The following is a 17,904-nucleotide window of genomic DNA, read 5'->3' as shown; positions in this document are numbered from 1 at the left end:
AAGACCCTGCCCCCTTCTCTCCTCCCCTCTCCCCTCTTTTGCATTGATGGGCTGTAGACTCTTTTGAACCTGGAATGCACTTTGCAGCAACTGAACTGACCTGAGGAGAAAGGAGGAAATGGGAGGAGAAGAGTGAAATAGGACATTTCCTAAGCCCCTGAAAAAATGAGGAGACAGAGGATTAACCAGGACTCTCTCTGCCAAACCGGGACAGTATCTTCTCCGCTTGCTTTCATGATCCAGCACAGACACAGATGAAAATAACAGTCAGGGTGGCAACTTACCAAAGAGCTGTTAACCCTCGGCAGCCTCTTTCTGTTGGAGCCCAGCTCCGTCTGCTTGGCCTTTGTGTTGGCCATCAGGTGGGCAGGGGGATCCTGGTGGCCCTGCACTTTGGTCACTTCCAGCAAACAATGTCCCAACGCTCTGTACAAGGGGATCGTGATGAAGTTCCTGAGAAAAGAGACCAGGGTAAGGCTTGCAAGAAAGCCTGCAGCAGTCAAAGACACAGAGAAGAGCATCCTGCTGATGACATATGCAGGTAACATATGCCTCCTTTGGGCCGATGTAGAGGTGAGCATCCCCTTCCTCCCTCTGCACCAAACAAAACCCCCTGGACCTAGCACAGACTCACTGCAGCTCCCCTACACAACAGTTACTCCATGCCTTGTGAGAGTAGCTGGGGATCAGGGGATGGGGAATTGGAAAGGGTCCTGACTATGTCCTCATAGCTGGATGTGAAATGAGTGCATTATCTGCTGAAACCTGCAGAGGTCCACAATGCCCTCAGAGGAAGATTTCTTCATTTTGCTTCTGACTACAGAAACACAGCTGGATGCTTCTCTAATACCTCACACCAACACTCTCACCAGGCATGGAATGGCCATGTGGGATGCCTTCCACAACTGTATGGTAGGACCTGGGTCACTGAATGGCCAGTTGTAGTCTGATTCTACTCGGAGCAACACTGGAGCATAGAGGGTTGTGCTGGGTCAGGCTGTCTGGACTGGTGGTTCCTCATTCTCCCAGTGGCCAAACCAGCAGAACTCTCTATGCTCCAGTGTTGCTCTAGGTGGAATGCGTCTAAAAATGGCCCTTCCCCAGGGAGGCCCTCAGTCAAGAAGGGCAGGAAAGGAGCTCTCTCTTCTCAGGTTGCTCCCCTTCCATGGGATCCAGCCCTTCTCCCAGGATCAGGGGGCACCAGAGGATTGAGCTGATGGAAAGGGAGCACCCAATTCCCATGGCAGCCTTCTGCATGCAGAGAAGTCACAATTCTGATAGTGTCTTTGCCCATGTGGAGAGTGCCCATTTTCCACATTGTTGCCTGTCCATCTTGTCTTGGGAATATCCTGTCCCAGCCACATGCAGACCTAAATCCTAGCCTCTATCTTGTGCCTAACCTGATCAGAGTAGAATCACTGAATCAGTCGGATTTATCTATAAGTTGACTCACCAGTCACTTATGGGTTCAGTGGGTCTGCTCTCTAGGGTTAACCAACAGGATTCCGGACTCCTCAGATTTTTAAATTCAGGAATACAAATTTGTCATGCTGTGTCATCATCACTGATGAGAATTTGACTTCTCTTTCACACAGAGGAGGAGGGGGAGCACCTGCTCTATGTCCCAGGTGGAGAAGCTCCTCCCATCATCATGGCCTCCTTCCCATTTAGACACTGGCCAAAATAATTACTTTATTTTTGCAGATGAGACTATTTTTCTAAGCTTAACTGCTGTGTTTCCTATGTCAGTCATAGCAGGAGCATGAAGTATGAACCTCCTCCCTCTTCTTGCTAAAGCCACATAGAAATTGAGGCATATACATTTGTGTGCATTGTTTCTGAATGGATCTATTGTTAAAATCACAATTTCTTCATTTTTCCTTGAATATTTTTTAAAAAGATGCAAACTGCTGAATACGTTGCACTTGATATAACAAATATCTATAAATGTATAGGTTTATGACTTGAATATTGCACCCTGGATTATGCTCATTTGGGGTAAGTGAAGACGTATATAAATTCATTTTATAAACCCAGTGAAACTAATATCTCACAAAGTTCTAGTAAACAACACATACACACACAGTTCCCATAAAAAGGACTCACTTGCGCACTGTGTGTCTGAGGTCTGGAAATCTCCCTTCCACCTTCTGGGAAGACAATGCTGTTAGAGAGCGAATTTGGGGCTTTATGCCTGCAAAGCATGGCCTCACTCTCTCAGCTGCAACATTTCCATACAATTCTGGACCGAAACATTTAAACAAAGGTCATCTTTCAGCTCCAGGAATAAAAGCCTACCTTCAGTACAAAGACACTGACTTCTTCAGCCCCAGAAAGGCCTCTTCTGCAGTCCTTTATGGCCGGAGCTTCCCTGGGTCAGAGGCCGTCTCCTCAGCCGTAGAGAAGGGTTGCTGTGAGTGCGAAGGAGGAAGAGGTCCACAGGGCTGAGGGAGGGAAGGCAATGGGAAAAGGTCAGTGCCAATGGCCATGGAGGGCAGAAGGTGACAATGCCTAGGAAACTCCTCTGAGTCCCAGCCATTCTATGAATGAGTGTCAGGAGTTAGTCCAGGGGCTGAGGAGGTCTCCTTTCCGAAAGGGGGAGGCAAGGACCGGTGGACCCTCCCCAGCTAGGGCCCAAAGGGAGGGTCTCTTTCCCCACCTCTCTCTCTCTCAGCCCCCAAAGCCCAGCCTCCCCACTGGTCCTGCCTCCCTTCCTCAGACCCCGACAGGCCCCTTCCTTCCTTCCTTCCTTCCTTCCTTCCTTCCCCCCAAAATGGAGGGTCAGAGGCACAAAGGGACACACAACCCCCTTTTTGGCCCAAGGAACCTGGCCTCCTTCTCGCTCTGGAGCCTCAGAGAGAGAAAGAGGAACCTCTGTTCTGTTGGGGCGTGTGGAAAGACGCGCTGTGTCCACCATGACCACCTGCAGAGTTGAACCACATCGACAGGACGCCAGGGAGAAGGAATCTGTGGAGATGTCTGCAAAGGTATTCTGGTCAAGAAGGAAATATTCCTTCACCACTCCAAACGGACATGAGCTCCAGGCTTGAGAAATAACTACAGAACAAGCCTTCACTCTTCATGAGGACTTTAATCTTCGTTTGCAATATTTACAATATATATATATATATATATATATATACACACACAGTGTATTGGACAACCGTCTCTAATACACACTATTTACACCAACCAACAATAATAACACAACCTGTGACGCAGCCACAGTAACACCCTCCACAGAGAGGCAGTTGCTCTCACACACCAACTGTCTCACTCTGTCTCTCAGTGACAGTTAGGAAGGACAGTTGACAGTTGCATCAACATTCCGATGATGCACTGTTCAAATGCTGACACATATAACTGCCACTAGAGCTGTATATAACGTGCACAACAGCTCCACCTAGTGGCCACATCCATTTCATTCCCTGACATGTTCAACTGAGGCTTCAGTGAATGTTCCGGAACATTATTCCCCACATTCACAAGCAGCACAAAATGTCCACCAGAACACAAAATGGCTGACAGAAACGAAAAAGTCCACCGGGACACAAAATGGCCGCCAGGACACAAAATGGCTCCCTCTGCCTCACTGCTTGGCAGTTGGCAGCCTTCAGGGAACCCAAAATGGAGGATGAAAGGGCCCTAAAGTCGGAAGGGACCCCAAACAGGATTTGCAAACTTAACAACACCTAAACATTTTCCTGATGCTATTTTCCTGATCCCCTCCTTAATTACAATCAATAGTGAAAGATATTAATATTGATATTAAGAGTGCCCATTGTCCACAACCCAGCTCAGGTCTTGACCGCCCAGGGAGGCCAGTCCAGCTGCAGGTGGCCCTCCGTCCTTTCCTTCTGCATTCCTCCTCTTTTCCCCAGCATCAGCCCCTTTCCCAAGAAGGCTGCATCCGCACTTAGAAATAAGACACTTTGACACTGCTTTAACTGCTCAGTGCTATGGAATCCTGGGATTTTACCTTTGGGACATTAGCCTTCTCTGCCAGAGAGCTCTCATGCCACAACAAACTACGAATCCCAGGATTCCATAGGATGGAACCAGGAGAGTTAAAGCAGTTTCGAAACAGATTATTTCTGCAGTGCAGATACAGCCTAAGTTGGTTGTAAAAGAACAGAGGCACCCAAGTCAAATTTTTATCCTGTAAAAAATGGTTTTGCTTTTTTAAAATATAAGCAGTTTGTTTTTCTGTCTAATCATTATTTTTGTTGTTCTTGTTTGTTTCTCTTTTTGTTTGTTTCATTCTTGGTAATATGAGTTATTCTGGTCTGTCTCCTTCCTTCTTGCCTCAAAATCTATTAATAAGGAAACTGGGGAGACTTTTAAAACTTCCCAAAGGAGCCACTTTTGGCTTTTTTTGGGGGACTAGCCTCCTCTTAGAAGCCAAAGCCCAATGTTTGTGAATAATAATAATAACACTTATATTAAAAGTATCCTCCCCATTTCTGATCCCTTTTAAAACCCATGTTCCCCAGAAGGATCAGAGCTTTGTAATAAGAAAACTCTCTCAGAAAAGACACACACATCCTTCCTTTTGGCCCAAGGAGCCTGGCCTCCTTCTCTCTCTGGAGCCTCAGGAGAGAAAGAGAGGCCTCTGTTCAACTGAGGTCTCAGGGAAGGTTCCGGAACATTATTCCCCACAGTCACAAGCAGCACAAAATGGCCGCCAGAACACAAAATGGATGCCTCTGGCTCAGCGCTTGGCACTTGGCAGTTTGAGGCCTTCAGGGAAGCCATAATGGAGGAGGAAAGGGCCCCAAAGTCGGAAGCGTCCTCAAACAGTATTTCCAAACCTTAACAACACCTAAAATGCCAAACCAAAAGAACATTCCCAGAGTTCCATAGCACTGAGCCATGGCCATTACAGTGGTGCAAAGCAAGAAGGCACAGGAAGGTGACATTAATGATGATTAAGGTCTGGCAGCAGCTCTATCCTCCCCCCTAGGCCTGATAAAATCATCATCATCATCATCATCATCATCATCATCATCATCATCATCATCATCTTTGCTACAGCATGAGCGCCACCATTAAAAGCACTGGAATCCTCTTTGGGACTTCAGAGAGAGTGGGCCATGCCTAGAAGGACTGCTGGGCCTCCTTCCTCCCCTCCTTAATGGCAGTGGCCAAAGAAAAGCAGCAGCAGTAGACCCAAGCCAGGCCCAGACAGACCTCAGTGCATCAGTGAAGCCTAGTGGTTCCAGGCCGTGTCCCTCTGCTGTCCCCTCACTCCTTCCTCCCTTCCTGTCTGTCTCTTTATCTCTCTTACACTCTACTCCTCTCTCCTCCTTCCTTCCTTCCTTCCTTCCTCCCTCTCTGTCTGTCTCTTTCTCTCTCTTACACTCTGCTCCTCTCTCCTTCCTTCCTTCCTTCCTTCCTCCCTTCCTGTCTGTCTCTTTATCTCTCTTACACTCTACTCCTCTCTCCTCCTTCCTTCCTGTCTCTCTATCTGTCTCTTTCTCCCTCTGACACTCTGCTCCTCTCTCCTTCCTTCCTTCCTTCCTTCCTTCCTTCCTTCCTTCCTTCCTCCCTCTCTGTCTGTCTCTTTCTCTCTCTTACACTCTGCTCCTCTCTCCTTCCTTCCTTCCTTCCTTCGTTCCTTCCTGTCTGTCTCTTTATCTCTCTTACACTCTACTCCTCTCTCCTCCTTCCTTCCTCTCTCTCTATCTGTCTCTTTCTCCCTCTGACACTCTGCTTCTCTCCTCGGTCACTTTTCCGCACGCAGAGCTAAATAGAGAAGCAGAAGCTCCTCCTCTTCTTGAGGCTGGCCAATGGGGGCAGAGGACCTGGAAGACCCCACCCCCTGCCCCAGACTCACATTTTCTGTTCCAGAGGCCATTTTGTTTTCTGGCAGCCATTTTGTGTCCCTGGCCCTGATTGGCTGGAATCCCAGTCCCTGCCTCCTTGTGTTCTGGCGGCCATTTTGTGCTGCTTGTGACTGTGGTGAATAATGTTCCAGAACCTTCTCTGAGGCCTCAGTTGAACAGAGTTCTCTCTTTCTCTCCTGAGGCTTTAGAGAGATAAGGAAGCCAGGCTCCTTGGGCCAAAAGGAAGGAAGTGTGTTTATTTTTGTGTGTTTTGTGTGTCTTTTCAAATAGACACAGCTCTGATCCTTCTGGGGAACATGGGTTTTAAAAGGGATCAGAAATGGAGAGGATAGTTTTAATACAAGCATTATTATTATTCTTCATAACATCAGGCTTTGGCTTCTAAGAGGAGGATCCCCCCCCCCCCCCCCCCCCGCCGCCAAAAGGCTAAAAGTAGCTCCTCTGGGAGGTTTTAAAAGTCTCTTCAGTTTTATTATTAAGAGATTTTAATGCATGAATGAAGTTGACAAACCAGACCATCTCATATTACCAAGAATGAAACAAACAAACAACAACAAAAATAACAAAACAAAGCGCTTAGTTTTTGAAAGTAAAAGCATTATTAAGAGAGGAAAAAAACCAGACTTGGACGCTTCTACCCTTTTACAACCAGCTCAGGCTGTGTCTGCACTGCAGAAATATTCCAGTTCGAAACTGTGTTAACTCTCCTGGCTCCATCCTGAGGAATCCTGGGATTTGTAGTTTGTTAGGCACCAGAGATCCAGAGCCACCCCAAGGCAAGGCTCTCCAGGGCTCTCTTGGCCCTCCTTTGCTTGCAAATATAGTGGGGCCCTGGTATACGTGGGGGATCCGTTCCGCCCCCCGGCGTATACCAAAATCCGTGTATGCTCAAATCCACACATGTCAACATTGGGGACAAAAGTCCCTCTCCTCTCCTCCCCTCCCCAACTTTTTCCCTCCTCACCGCCATGGTCGGGGGAAAGGCCGTGTGGGGATGTTGGAGGCCAAGAGGGCTCCAGCCCACCATCCGGCCCTTCTGCGGAGGTGGCAGTGATTGCTGCGGTGGCAGCGAAGAGGAGGCAGAGGATCAGCGCCAGAGGCCTCCTCTCCACCTCGGCCTGCATGCCCCCACTGCTGCCACCGTGGAAGGGCTGGGTGGTGACCCAGAGGCCTCTTGGCCTCCAATAGCCCCATATGGCCCTTGCGCCATGGCGGCAGTGGAGAGGGGGCCGAAGAGGCCTCTGGCAGTACTCCTTGGCCTTCGCTCCACTGCCAGCACACTTGGCCTCCAGGAGAAACACCTCGCCTTTCCCCTGGCCTTGGCAACGAGGAGCCCGAGGTGGCGGAGCAGCAACACCAGATGCCTCCTCAGCCTCCTCGCTGCCACCGCAAGCACAAAAGGGCCAGGTTTGGGTGTTGGAGGCCAAGAAGACTCCAGCCCAGCACCTGGCCCTCACGCAAAGGCGGCGGCGGAGAGGACGCCTCTGGCATTCTCCTTGGCCTCCTCTCCGCCGTCACCATCACCACCACAGGAGTTGCTGGCGGCGACGGCGGAGAGGTATCTGAGGCTTGGCCTCCTCACAGCCGCAGCTCCACTGCCGCCACCAATGCAAAAGAGCCAGGTGGAGCCTGGAGGCCTCTTGTCTAGCTTGTTCCATGTTTTTGTTTTATATACTGTTTAATTTGGTTTACTGCTATTAAGGGACAATTGATGGATGTAATAGTGGAATTGGAATATGTTTCTGGACTAAAAGTAAACAGAGACAAAACAACATTAATAACAGAAAATATGGGGAAGAGGAAGAACAAATCCTGAAAGAAATTAGTGGATTTAAAGTGGGGAAAAAAGTTAAATCTCTAGGAATAAATGTAACAAATAAAACTCAGATCTATTTCACAGTAACTATGGCGGGTTATAGACCGCCGCTTTGAGGCAGTCTGCCGCCGCCGCCATTTGCTCCGTAATGGAGCCGTCGCAGCCACACCGCACGGCTCCCTTACAGAGCAAAAAAGAATCTCCAATATGGAGCTTCTTTCTGCGGCGCCTCTGTGACATCGCGAGGCGCCAGGGGCGCATTCGCGACATCACAGGTGCCGCGACACGTTCGGACGCACAGCGTCCGATACATAAAGATGGCGCTGGCCGTGTGGAACGGCTGGTGCCATATTGTACGGACAGAGTCCGTATTAGACCCAGGGGCGTCTAGAAGAGATGCCCCTTTTTGAAAATGGGATGTCCTGCAGACGTCCCAAGTGCCGGTTTGTAACCGGCCTATGAGACACATGGATGGAAATCAGAAAAGACCTAGAAAAATGGGGGAAATTACACTTATCGGTATTAGGAAAAGTATCACTGATCCAAATGAGTTTGCTTCCTGAAAAACTGTTTCTGTTTCAAGCGATACCCATCATCCAGAATGAAAAACCATTGAATCTATGGCAAAAGGAAATCTCAACATTTATTTGGAATAAAAAAAGAGCCAGGATAAAAACGAAAATACTTTGTGATGACAAAAGTAGAAGAGGACTTTATTATGCTGTTTGTCGTTTAGTTTGGATTAGAGAATGGGTTATGATAAAGAATGAACAGTTGTTATGTCTGGAGGGTGAACATTTAAGATTTGGGTGGCATGGATACCTAATTTACAGTAAAGAGAAAGTTCATAAAGAAAGCACAAATCATTTCATAAGAAAAGCTCTATTGAAGATCTGGGGAAAAACAAGTGTAGAATATGTCCAAAAATGCTTTTATGGCATTCACCGCATGAGGCTCTTTTTGGGAGGAACAGTATCCATTAAACTAAATTGTTAAGATACAAGGATGTACTGAAAGAATCGCAAGGAAAACTAGAGATCAAAACACAAGAAGAACCTAAAGAATCTGTCCTAGATTGTCACTGGTATCTTTATCGTCAAATGAGGGAGAGGTTTAAAATAGATGTGAAATTAGAAGGAATACAAAATGAAACATGGGAATTGTGGAAGCCATGCTCCATGTTCATTCCATGCCTGATGAGAGTGTTGGGTGCGAGGCATTGGAGAAGCATCCAGCTGTGTTTCTCTAGCCAGAAGCCAAAGGAAGGCATTCTCCTCTGAGGGCCACTGGGGAGGTCAGGAGGTTTCAGCAGATGATGCGCTCATTTCACATCTAGCTACAGGGACATAGCCAGGGTCCTCTCCAATTCCCCATCCCCTGACCCCCCTCCACTCTCACAAGGCATGGAGTGTCAGGACCATGGTGAACAGGTCTGAGGAAATGACAGGCATGTGGCCACTAGGTGGAGCTGTTGTGGAAGTCATTGACAGCTCTAGTGGCAGTTAGATGTGTCAGCATTTAAACAGTGCTGTTGAATGTTGATGCAACTGTCAACTGTCATTCTCAACCGTCACTGAGGAAGAGTCAGACAGTGTGTGCCTCAGAGTGGGTTGTTACTGGTGTGGATGGTGGAGGGTGTCGATGTATATAGTGTTGTACACAGTGGAACTTCTTATATGCATAAAAGACTCATCTGAGAGAAGATTACAGTGTCTCTTTGCTCATTGAGAAAGCGACAGGTGTTTCTTCAGCTCACAATCTACTGACTACAGTCAAGGTGGAGAATCTGGCACCATACGTTAACGTGTTGCCTCACGTGCTGCGCAACATAGCAATGTCAAAAGCATTTTAACATGGAGTATCTGTTGTGTAGGGGAGCTGCAGTGAATCTATGTTAGGTCCAGGGGGCTTTGTTTGGTGCAGAGGGAGGAAGGGGATGCCCACCTCTGCATTGGCCCAAAGGATGCATATGTCACCTGTGTATCTCACTAGTAGCATGCTGTTCTCTGTGTCTTTGAGTGATGCAGTGTTTCTTGACAAACCAAGCCTAACACTAGTCTCTTTTCTAAGGAACTTCATCTCGGCCTCCTTGTACACAGCTTTGGGGCATATTTTTCTGGAAGAGACCCAAGTCCAGGACACCAGGACCCCCGCCCCCTTCCCACCTAATGGCCAACACAGAGGACAAGTGGAGGGAGTTGGGCTCCAAGAGAAAGAGGCTGTCCAAGTACAACTCTTTGGTGAGTCGCCATCCTGAGTATTAATTTCATTTGTGTCACTGCAGGGCCAGTTCATGAAAGCAAGTAAAGAACATATTGTCCCAGTTTGGCAGAGAATGTCTTGGTTAGCCCACTTTTTCAGGGGCTTTCAAAAATGTCCCGGTTTCTCTCTCCTCCTCCCACATTCCCCCTTCTCCTCAGGTCTCTTGGGTTGCTGAAAAATGACTTCCAAGGGGTTTGCACCCCATCTACTCAAAAGGGGGGAGAGGAGAGGAGATAAGTTGCCAGGGTCTTCCTTTTTGGCTCAGGAGGTGGAGGCAAAAACAAACTACTGTGCCCTTCCTAGCTTGTGTGATCTTCCTCATAAACAACTTTGGCCATCCTCTCCATCTTCTGGTGTTGCTTGTCCACATGTGCCTTGCTTTTCCTGTCTGTGAAATGTTGGGGATATGGGAGACCATCTCTGGATCTAAATTGGGGGTGGGCCCAGTGGCCCTCAAGTCCAGAGTGCTCCCCAGAACTGTTTTTTAAAAATGAAATTTGCCTCTGAAATTTGGCAAGAAATTGCTAAATGCACCATAATTCTTTTGTGGATAAATGTACTAAATGTGTTGGAATAGTCAGTATCCTAATCCATCCTCTATATCCCAGCCATGGCCTAAATTATATTGTTTATTATATTGAAAGGATTCAAACCAAATTGATCTCAAAGGCAGTAGATTTTTTTCTTGTTGACAGAATTTAAAGTTTATTTCCTGGACTGAATTCTGAAGTGATGAAATAATATTTGGGATGAACCATGTGCTTTCCTCCCCTTTTATTTAGTCACTATCTGGATGAGGACTATTTTCTATTTCAGGTGACCTTTGCAGATGTGGCAGTATATTTCTCTGAAGAAGAATGGAATCTGTTGACAAAGAAACAGAAACTTTTGTACAGTTATGTAATGATGGACAATTACGAGAATGTGGCTTCTGTAGGTAAGGAACCTGAATCCATTGCTCTTTCTATAAAGACTGAAGGCCCTTTCATACTATATTATTGTGTCGCTTTGGTTGTACTAGAATTATAGAATCATAGAGTTGGAACAGACCACAAGGGCCATCCAGTTCAACCCACTTCTGCCATGCAGGAATACACATCCAATCACCTCCAAGAGATGACCATCCAGCCTCTCTTTAAAGACCTCCACCAAACTCTAAGGGAATATATTCCACTGTCAAAGACCTCTTACTGTCACAAAGTTCCTGCTAATGTTTAGGTGGAACCTCTTTCCCTGTGTCTTGCATCCATTGTGGTGTCTCCTTTTCTCTGTAGCAACAAAAAGCAAGCCTTCTCCTTGTACAACATGACAACCTTTCAAATACTTAAAAATGGATATCATATCCACTCTTTATTTTCTTTTCTCCAGGATATACATAACCAGCTTTCTAAGCTGCTCCTCATAGACCTTGATGGTTTCCAGACCCTTCACCACTTTGGTTGCCCTCCTTTGGACATGCTCCAATTTGTCAACATCCTTTTTGAATTGTGGGGCCTGGAACTCTACACAGGATGATTCCAAGTGAGGCCTGGCCAATGCAGAATACTTCTCTTGATCTAGAAACTATTCTTGTATTGATGCAGCCTAGAATCACATGGGCCTCTGTAGCTGCCTCATCACACTGTTGGCCCATGTTCAACTTGTAGTCTACAAGGAGTCCTAGATCCCTTTCAAGCCTAATTTAATTGTGATAGCAACATCCTGTAGAATATTTGAATCTGTAGTTCAGTGAGGCACTATTGCTCTCCAGTTTCTAAGGATTCTAAATACTCCATCCTAAACTGCCTAACCTAGGATTTTGTGGAAAGAAGCCATTGACATTAATGCTTTTCACACCCACATGGTACTCAGCACACCCTTGAGCAAGTTTCCTACCTTTTTTGGTGCCTCTTCCATCCTTTTAAAGCTCTGGAACGTCTTCTTGGGGGAAAGATCTGAGCAGTGGCTCAGGGAGGGCACAACAGTGGTAAAATGGCCTCCACTTCCCCAAAGGGATGCTGTGAGATGCTGAAGAGCAGAATATTATTTCATTCTGCCCCCCCCCCCAGCAATACAATGTAGGGTTGCCCCTGAGATCTCCTCCAAACCCCATCAGTAGTCCATGCCTGCCTTATAAATGTTTTAAAGCTGTTTTAAGGCTGCTCACTGGCTCTTGACCCTCACCAAAATTGGAGTCCAGATCCCAGCTCCTTTGCTCTGCCTTTGCCAATGAATTATTTGTATATTGATTATCCCGCCTTTCTCAACAAATGGGCCTCAAAGTGCCCCTTTTATGTATCACACTCTGTGGGTATATGTCTGTGATAAAGAGACAGACAGAAAGTGAAAAATTGAAAGGCAGGGAAGAGATGCTGAAAATGAGATGTTGATGGGCAAGAAAGAAGGTTAGATCGCAGAGGGAGAAAGTGAAGGGGATCAGGCCTCTGGGAGCCAGGAGGGGAAGGCAGGAGCAAAGCCAGGATCGCCTAGCTCTGTGCAGAGAGGAAGGGACCCCTGGGAAGGGCCAGGTTTCAGTGAACTGGTTTTAGTGAACTATTGAGAACCGGCTCAGGTCCTTGTTTTCAGACATATTAAGTGGTTTTATTTAGCAATTATGAGTAATATTTAGGAAGGAAGGAAGGAAAGGAGGACACAATTAGAGAAAAAGCACTTTTATTTTCCAACCTGAGCTTGCTTAACTGCATTTTTCGTTCCAGAGGCCCTTTGTTACCCAAAATGCTGGAGTCTGGGGAGGACACTTGCAAGTGCTATGCTTTTTTTTGGGGGGGGGGATTTTGTACTTAGCTCAAAGAAGAGACATAATTTTGTTCAGGCAACAGTGACCTCGGAGGTCAGCCCAACTATACCAGGCACGCAATCTCACATAACTCCAGAGGCATTTCAAATGGGTTTTTATGTTTTATTTAGGGAAAAAGCAAAATACATGCACGCACGCACGCACGCACACACAAGCATTCATACATACACACAAGATGTAAGTAAAAAAGGTGGGATTGGTGAATAATGTAAAGCTATACTAATGGTAATACATTACCTAGAATGTTCTTGATTCCAATTGCTGAGGGTCCTGCAAGGGAACGGAAAGTGGTTTTGTTGAGTATATTGAGGCGCTTAGCCATGTAAACCAACAGAGTTTCTCTCTGCAACAGGACTGACGCCAAAGAACAGTAAATATCGGGGCAGACATTTACACTGAAATTGTTGCTTACAGACAGAGACTGAGGGTTCAAAATGGTTTAAATCGCTTTAGTATGTTTCCTGGGTGGGGAAAGAATTGTCTGAATCCAAACTGAATGCAATGGATGCTTGATGCAAATACATCAGACAAAAGGGATTAGCACACCGGCTCTCAGGTCCTTCTTGGCTCTGAATTCCAGTCCTGTTCATAAGCCAATGTACAGCGCGATCTGAAAGCAACACTTCCAGATTCAGCTCAACAATAACATAGCAGAGTATGGAAACAAATATCCAGATATAGGTTTTGGCAATGCACTGACTACTGTCCACACTTAAAAGTAACTCACAGTCACAGTTGATTTCACCCAAGTCCTTGGAGGTTCTCTATCCTGAGTTGCAAAATAATATAAATCTTTGCAAGCTCTCTGACTTCCATCAACTTCACCATCTCTTGCACACACAACTCCAATCCAGTCTACACCAATCTGAAGATGAGCTGTATAGTGTATTGGTTGTGAGTCATCTGGTGCAAAAGAGCATGAAGTGACCTCTGCAGTTAGATTGCATCATGCTTTGGGCTCTGACTCAGTACTCTATGGCAGTCTCACAGGAAATGATGCCACTTGTCAATCAAAATATTTTAAATCATGTTTAATGGAATATTTTTTCAACAGCCCTTTGACTATCTGCTTCGACCAATTCCCTTAAGGGAGTTCTACTACAATCTCTTCTTTGCTCCTGTCAGTAGGGATACAATTGTTTCATGGATTTCGGGACATCTGCAATAGTGTCATGCTCGGGTCACTCTCACCAACTTAATTAATTTAATATCAAATAGGGAGGGTTCAGCAAGGGCTAAAAATTGGGGTAACACCCTCCTCTCTTAATTCTGATATTCATTCTTGACTGTGATTGTCCTTCTTTACAGAAGAACTTGTGAGTCATGAGAGAGTCCACACAGGAGAGAAGCCATACAAATGCCAGCATTGTGGGAAATGTTTTTCTCGGCAGCCACACCTAGTGAAACATCAGAGAGTCCACACAGGAGAGAAGCCATACAAATGCCAGCATTGTGGGAGATGTTTTTCTCGGCAGCCAAACCTAGTGATACATCAGAGAGTCCACACAGTAGAGAAGCCATACAAATGCCAGCATTGTGGGAAATGTTTCTCTCAGAACTCAAGCCTAGTGACACATCAGAGAGTCCACACTGGAGAGAAGCCATACAAATGCCAGCATTGTGGGAAATGTTCTTCTTCAAAGTCAGACCTAGTGAAACATCAGAGAGTCCACACAGGAGAGAAGCCATACAAATGCCAGCATTGTGGGAAATGTTTCTCTCAGAACTCAAGCCTAGTGAAACATCAGAGAGTCCACACAGGAGAGAAGCCATACAAATGCCAGCATTGTGGGAAATGTTTTTCTGAGAAGTCACACCTAGTGAGACATCAGAGAGTCCACACAGGAGAGAAGCCATACAAATGTCAGCATTGTGGGAAAAGGTATGCCTACAAATCAGTCCTTGTCATGCATCAGAGAATCCACATAGGAGAGAAGCCATACAAATGCCAGCATTGTGGGAAATGTTTCTCTCAGAAGTCAATCTTAGTGAGACATCAGAGAGTCCACACAGGAGAGAAGCCACTCCAATCTCAGCAGTAAACTAACATTGTTTTTGTCAATAAGAAATACAAAAAGTATATTTTCAATCCAATGGTGCAAAGAAAAGGCCCTTGTGATTTTGTGTGTTACGTTTGTCTGTCTATATGTCTGTTTCTGTTTTAAAGTTATAGTTTGTTAAGTTTAATTGCTATTAGTGTAGATAATTGCTTCAGGTTATAAACTTGGCTGGGGATTATGGGTCATGGTATAGGTCAGCTAGATGGGGTGCTGGGATTTTTTTTTACAACTGGCTAGAATAGTTATGGGAATGATAGCTTTTGGAAAGTGTGGGATGTTGTCTGAAGAAAGGTGGGGGCAGGTATTAACAGAAAGGGGTCTAGTTTCTGGGAATGGCAAAGGGGGGCTTGTTCCCTTTGGGGCATAGCCTGTGGGAACTGAGGGTGGGGGCTAGGATTGGAAGAGGGTGGGTTTTAGGTGTTGGGGTTTCAATGTATTCTTTGTCTTGGGGAGGGCAGTTCTGGTTTAAACATTGAATTTCTGATTATGTGTTCTCAATAAAGTTATTTGTCGTTTCAATGTGTTGGACTCTTTGATGCACAGAAGTTCTGAATTTGCACAAAATACACTTTATTCTCTCATCAGCCCTCAGCTCCATTCCCAGCCATAAGAAGACCAGAGACAAACACACACAAACACATACCAAAGAGACAGATAGAGCTATATGTACAAAGCAGAGCCTTCCTTCCTTCCCTTTCCCTCCTGAGTCCAGCTCCTCCTTGGACTCCATTCTGGCATCCTCCAAGTCTCCTCAAAGGAAGGAAGAAAGGAAAGAAGGGTGCACTCCTTCCCTTTCCGCAAAGACTGTCAACAGAATAAGCCTCAGCAGCAGCAGCAAGGCCCTGGTGATCCCTGCGCATGCTCAGGAGGGGCCTTTGGGGCATGTGCACATGCTCAGTCTCAGGCCCTGAAGCCATTGCTGCCCTCACAGTCTGTTCTGAGGGAGGAAGAGATGGAAGTGGGGGAGAGAAATGTATGAGAAAAAGGGGGCAGGGGGCACTTGAGGAGGGGCATGGCCATGGGGGGAGGGGGCAGGGTCCTTAAGATGTAAAAAGGGCTTTGAGGAGCCCCTCCCTCCTGGAAAGTGGGGCAGAGGAGAGACCCTCCCTCCCTTCCTCCTCATTTGGGGGGAGACAAGGGATCGCAAGCCCCCCTCTATGGTCTTCCAATGGGGGCACCCTCTTCATCTCTGGGAAGAGGGGAGGCTCCCAGTCAAAAGACTTTTGTGACAAATAAAAAGCATCAGATAGCATAGGCTTCAATAGCATTGGAAACAACAGCTTTCTGAGGGGAAGGGGTTTTCTCTGGGGGAAGGGGGCTCTGTCTGTGGGGGAGAGAAGAGCCCAGATTTAGGCCAAAGCCAAGAGCAGGCAGATGGAGGGAGCTCAAAGCCCCTTCTGGGGAGAGGGATACCCCCCTGGCAACTAGGCTTAGAGGCCCACAGGATCTGAATTAGTCCCCCACCCACCCCCCCCACACACATCCTTTAGTTACCCTTCACAACAACCCTGCAAAGATCAGTGATCCTCCTCAGGGAACATGCAGAAAGGACATGGAAGCCATTGTTAGTTCTTTGCCTGAAAGTCCCCTTCATTGAAGGGATGGAGGTTAAAGGAAGGAAAGAAGGAAAGTGCCAAGGGTAGAGATGGCATAAAGGGGGCTGCTGAAAGACAGGGGGCATTTGGATAGGAATCCCTCAGCAGCCATTTTGGGAAAGAGGGCTCTGCCTCTGGACAGAGAGACGGACAATGTGCTCATTTGGGGAAATGTTAAGGTCCCTCTATTGGGCCACATTCTCCTCTGCCCTGGAGCCTTCTTTTGAAGCCCCATAGACAGGGAAGATCCAGACCTTGCCCTCCCCAGGAAAGGAAGCCCCCTCCCTTTGCAGGCCCCATAGACGGAGGGAAGATAAGAAGATGATAAAGAGGGGAAATACCCTGGAGTGGATGGATTTACAGCTAGATATTATAAAACATTTCAAGGGGAACTAATGGATCCACTATATAAATGGTTTAATTCTATTAATGCAGAGGGGATTCCAGACTCATGGGAGCTAGCGAGTATCACTTTAATTCCTAAAGAAGGAAAGGACAGCTTGTTAATGACTAATTATAGACCAATAAGTTTGCTGCACATTGATTAGAAGATATTCACACAAATACTTGCCAGCAGACTGAAGGGAATTTTGAATTCGACAATTGGGAAGGAGCAAAACGGGTTTTTACTGGGCAGATAGATTAGGAACAATATCAGAACGATTATCAATTGTCTTGAATTTTACCAGGTCAGTAATGAGAAAAAATGTGCCATCATTGCTATTGACACGGAGAAAGCCTCCGACAGCATGAGATGGGATTTTTTGATAGAAGTGGTAAAAAGTATGGAAATGGGAGACAATAAGGCAAATATATAATCGGCAAAGAGCTTAATTATCAACGGAGAAAGATCCCAAGGATGTATGATCAATAAGGGCACAAGGCAAGGATGCCCGATATCACCGCTCTTATTCTTAGAAGTGATGGAAATTTTGATTTTCTCTATTAAATGTAATCCAAATATAAAAGGGATTAACAGGAAAGGAAAGGAAACCAAGATAAGAGCGTTTGCAGATGACGTGGTAACAGTTTTGGAGGACCCAAATTGGGGCAGAGAACCGCTGCTACAGGAGCTAAACAAATTCGGCAGGTTCACAGGACTGAAAATCAATAAAGACAAGACAGTGTTGATATCTAAAAATATGACTGGAGAAGAGGTAGAGGAATGAAAGAGGAAACCGGGCTTCCAAGTAGGAAAGAAACTGAGGTGCTTAGGAATTTGGATTTCTAAAGACAATAATTATTTAGGGGTATGGAAAGACATAAGAGAACATTTAAGGAGATGGAGCTGGTTAAATCTTTCACTACTAGGCAGAATTGCCATAATCAAAATGACAGTTCTACAGAAACTGTTATGTTTCTGCTACAAAATTTGCCAATAGAGATTAAGGGTAAGATATTTAAAGGTTGGGAAGCCAAGCTAAAAAAATCCATATGGAAAGGACACAAACTTCGGATTAAATGGGAGGAGCTCAAAGATGCTTCAGAGAGAGGGGCTATTCGCTCCCAGACTTCAGATTATATTACT

General features: G+C 46.1%; 2 protein-coding genes across 2 annotated transcripts in view; one reads left to right on the top strand and one right to left on the bottom strand.

Moving 5' to 3' along the window:
• LOC149290422 (uncharacterized) overlaps positions 1 to 6,816 on the bottom strand; it is a 106,519-nt gene extending 99,703 nt beyond the window's left edge. The window contains exon 1 of the mRNA XM_089489327.1: positions 6,811 to 6,816. Within this exon, the coding sequence (XP_089345453.1) occupies positions 6,811 to 6,816 (6 nt within the window). The remainder of the gene's footprint in view (positions 1 to 6,810) is intronic.
• Positions 1 to 15,067, top strand: part of LOC149290421 (uncharacterized) — a 60,876-nt gene extending 45,809 nt beyond the window's left edge. Inside the window, exons 2-4 of the mRNA XM_089489203.1 lie at positions 9,733 to 9,902; positions 10,741 to 10,861; positions 14,030 to 15,067. Coding sequence (XP_089345329.1) covers positions 9,831 to 9,902; positions 10,741 to 10,861; positions 14,030 to 14,763 — 927 coding nt within the window. The 5' untranslated portion in view covers positions 9,733 to 9,830 and the 3' untranslated portion in view covers positions 14,764 to 15,067. The remainder of the gene's footprint in view (positions 1 to 9,732; positions 9,903 to 10,740; positions 10,862 to 14,029) is intronic.
• Positions 15,068 to 17,904: the final 2,837 nt, after the last annotated feature.

The sequence above is a fragment of the Sceloporus occidentalis genome, unplaced genomic scaffold (assembly GCF_023333645.1).
Source record: "Sceloporus occidentalis isolate IW3139 unplaced genomic scaffold, rSceOcc1.0.p SCAF_39, whole genome shotgun sequence".
NCBI lineage: Eukaryota > Metazoa > Chordata > Lepidosauria > Squamata > Phrynosomatidae > Sceloporus > Sceloporus occidentalis.
The sequence above is the reverse complement of the archived record's forward strand: the minus strand, read 5'-3'. Positions and strand labels throughout refer to the sequence as shown.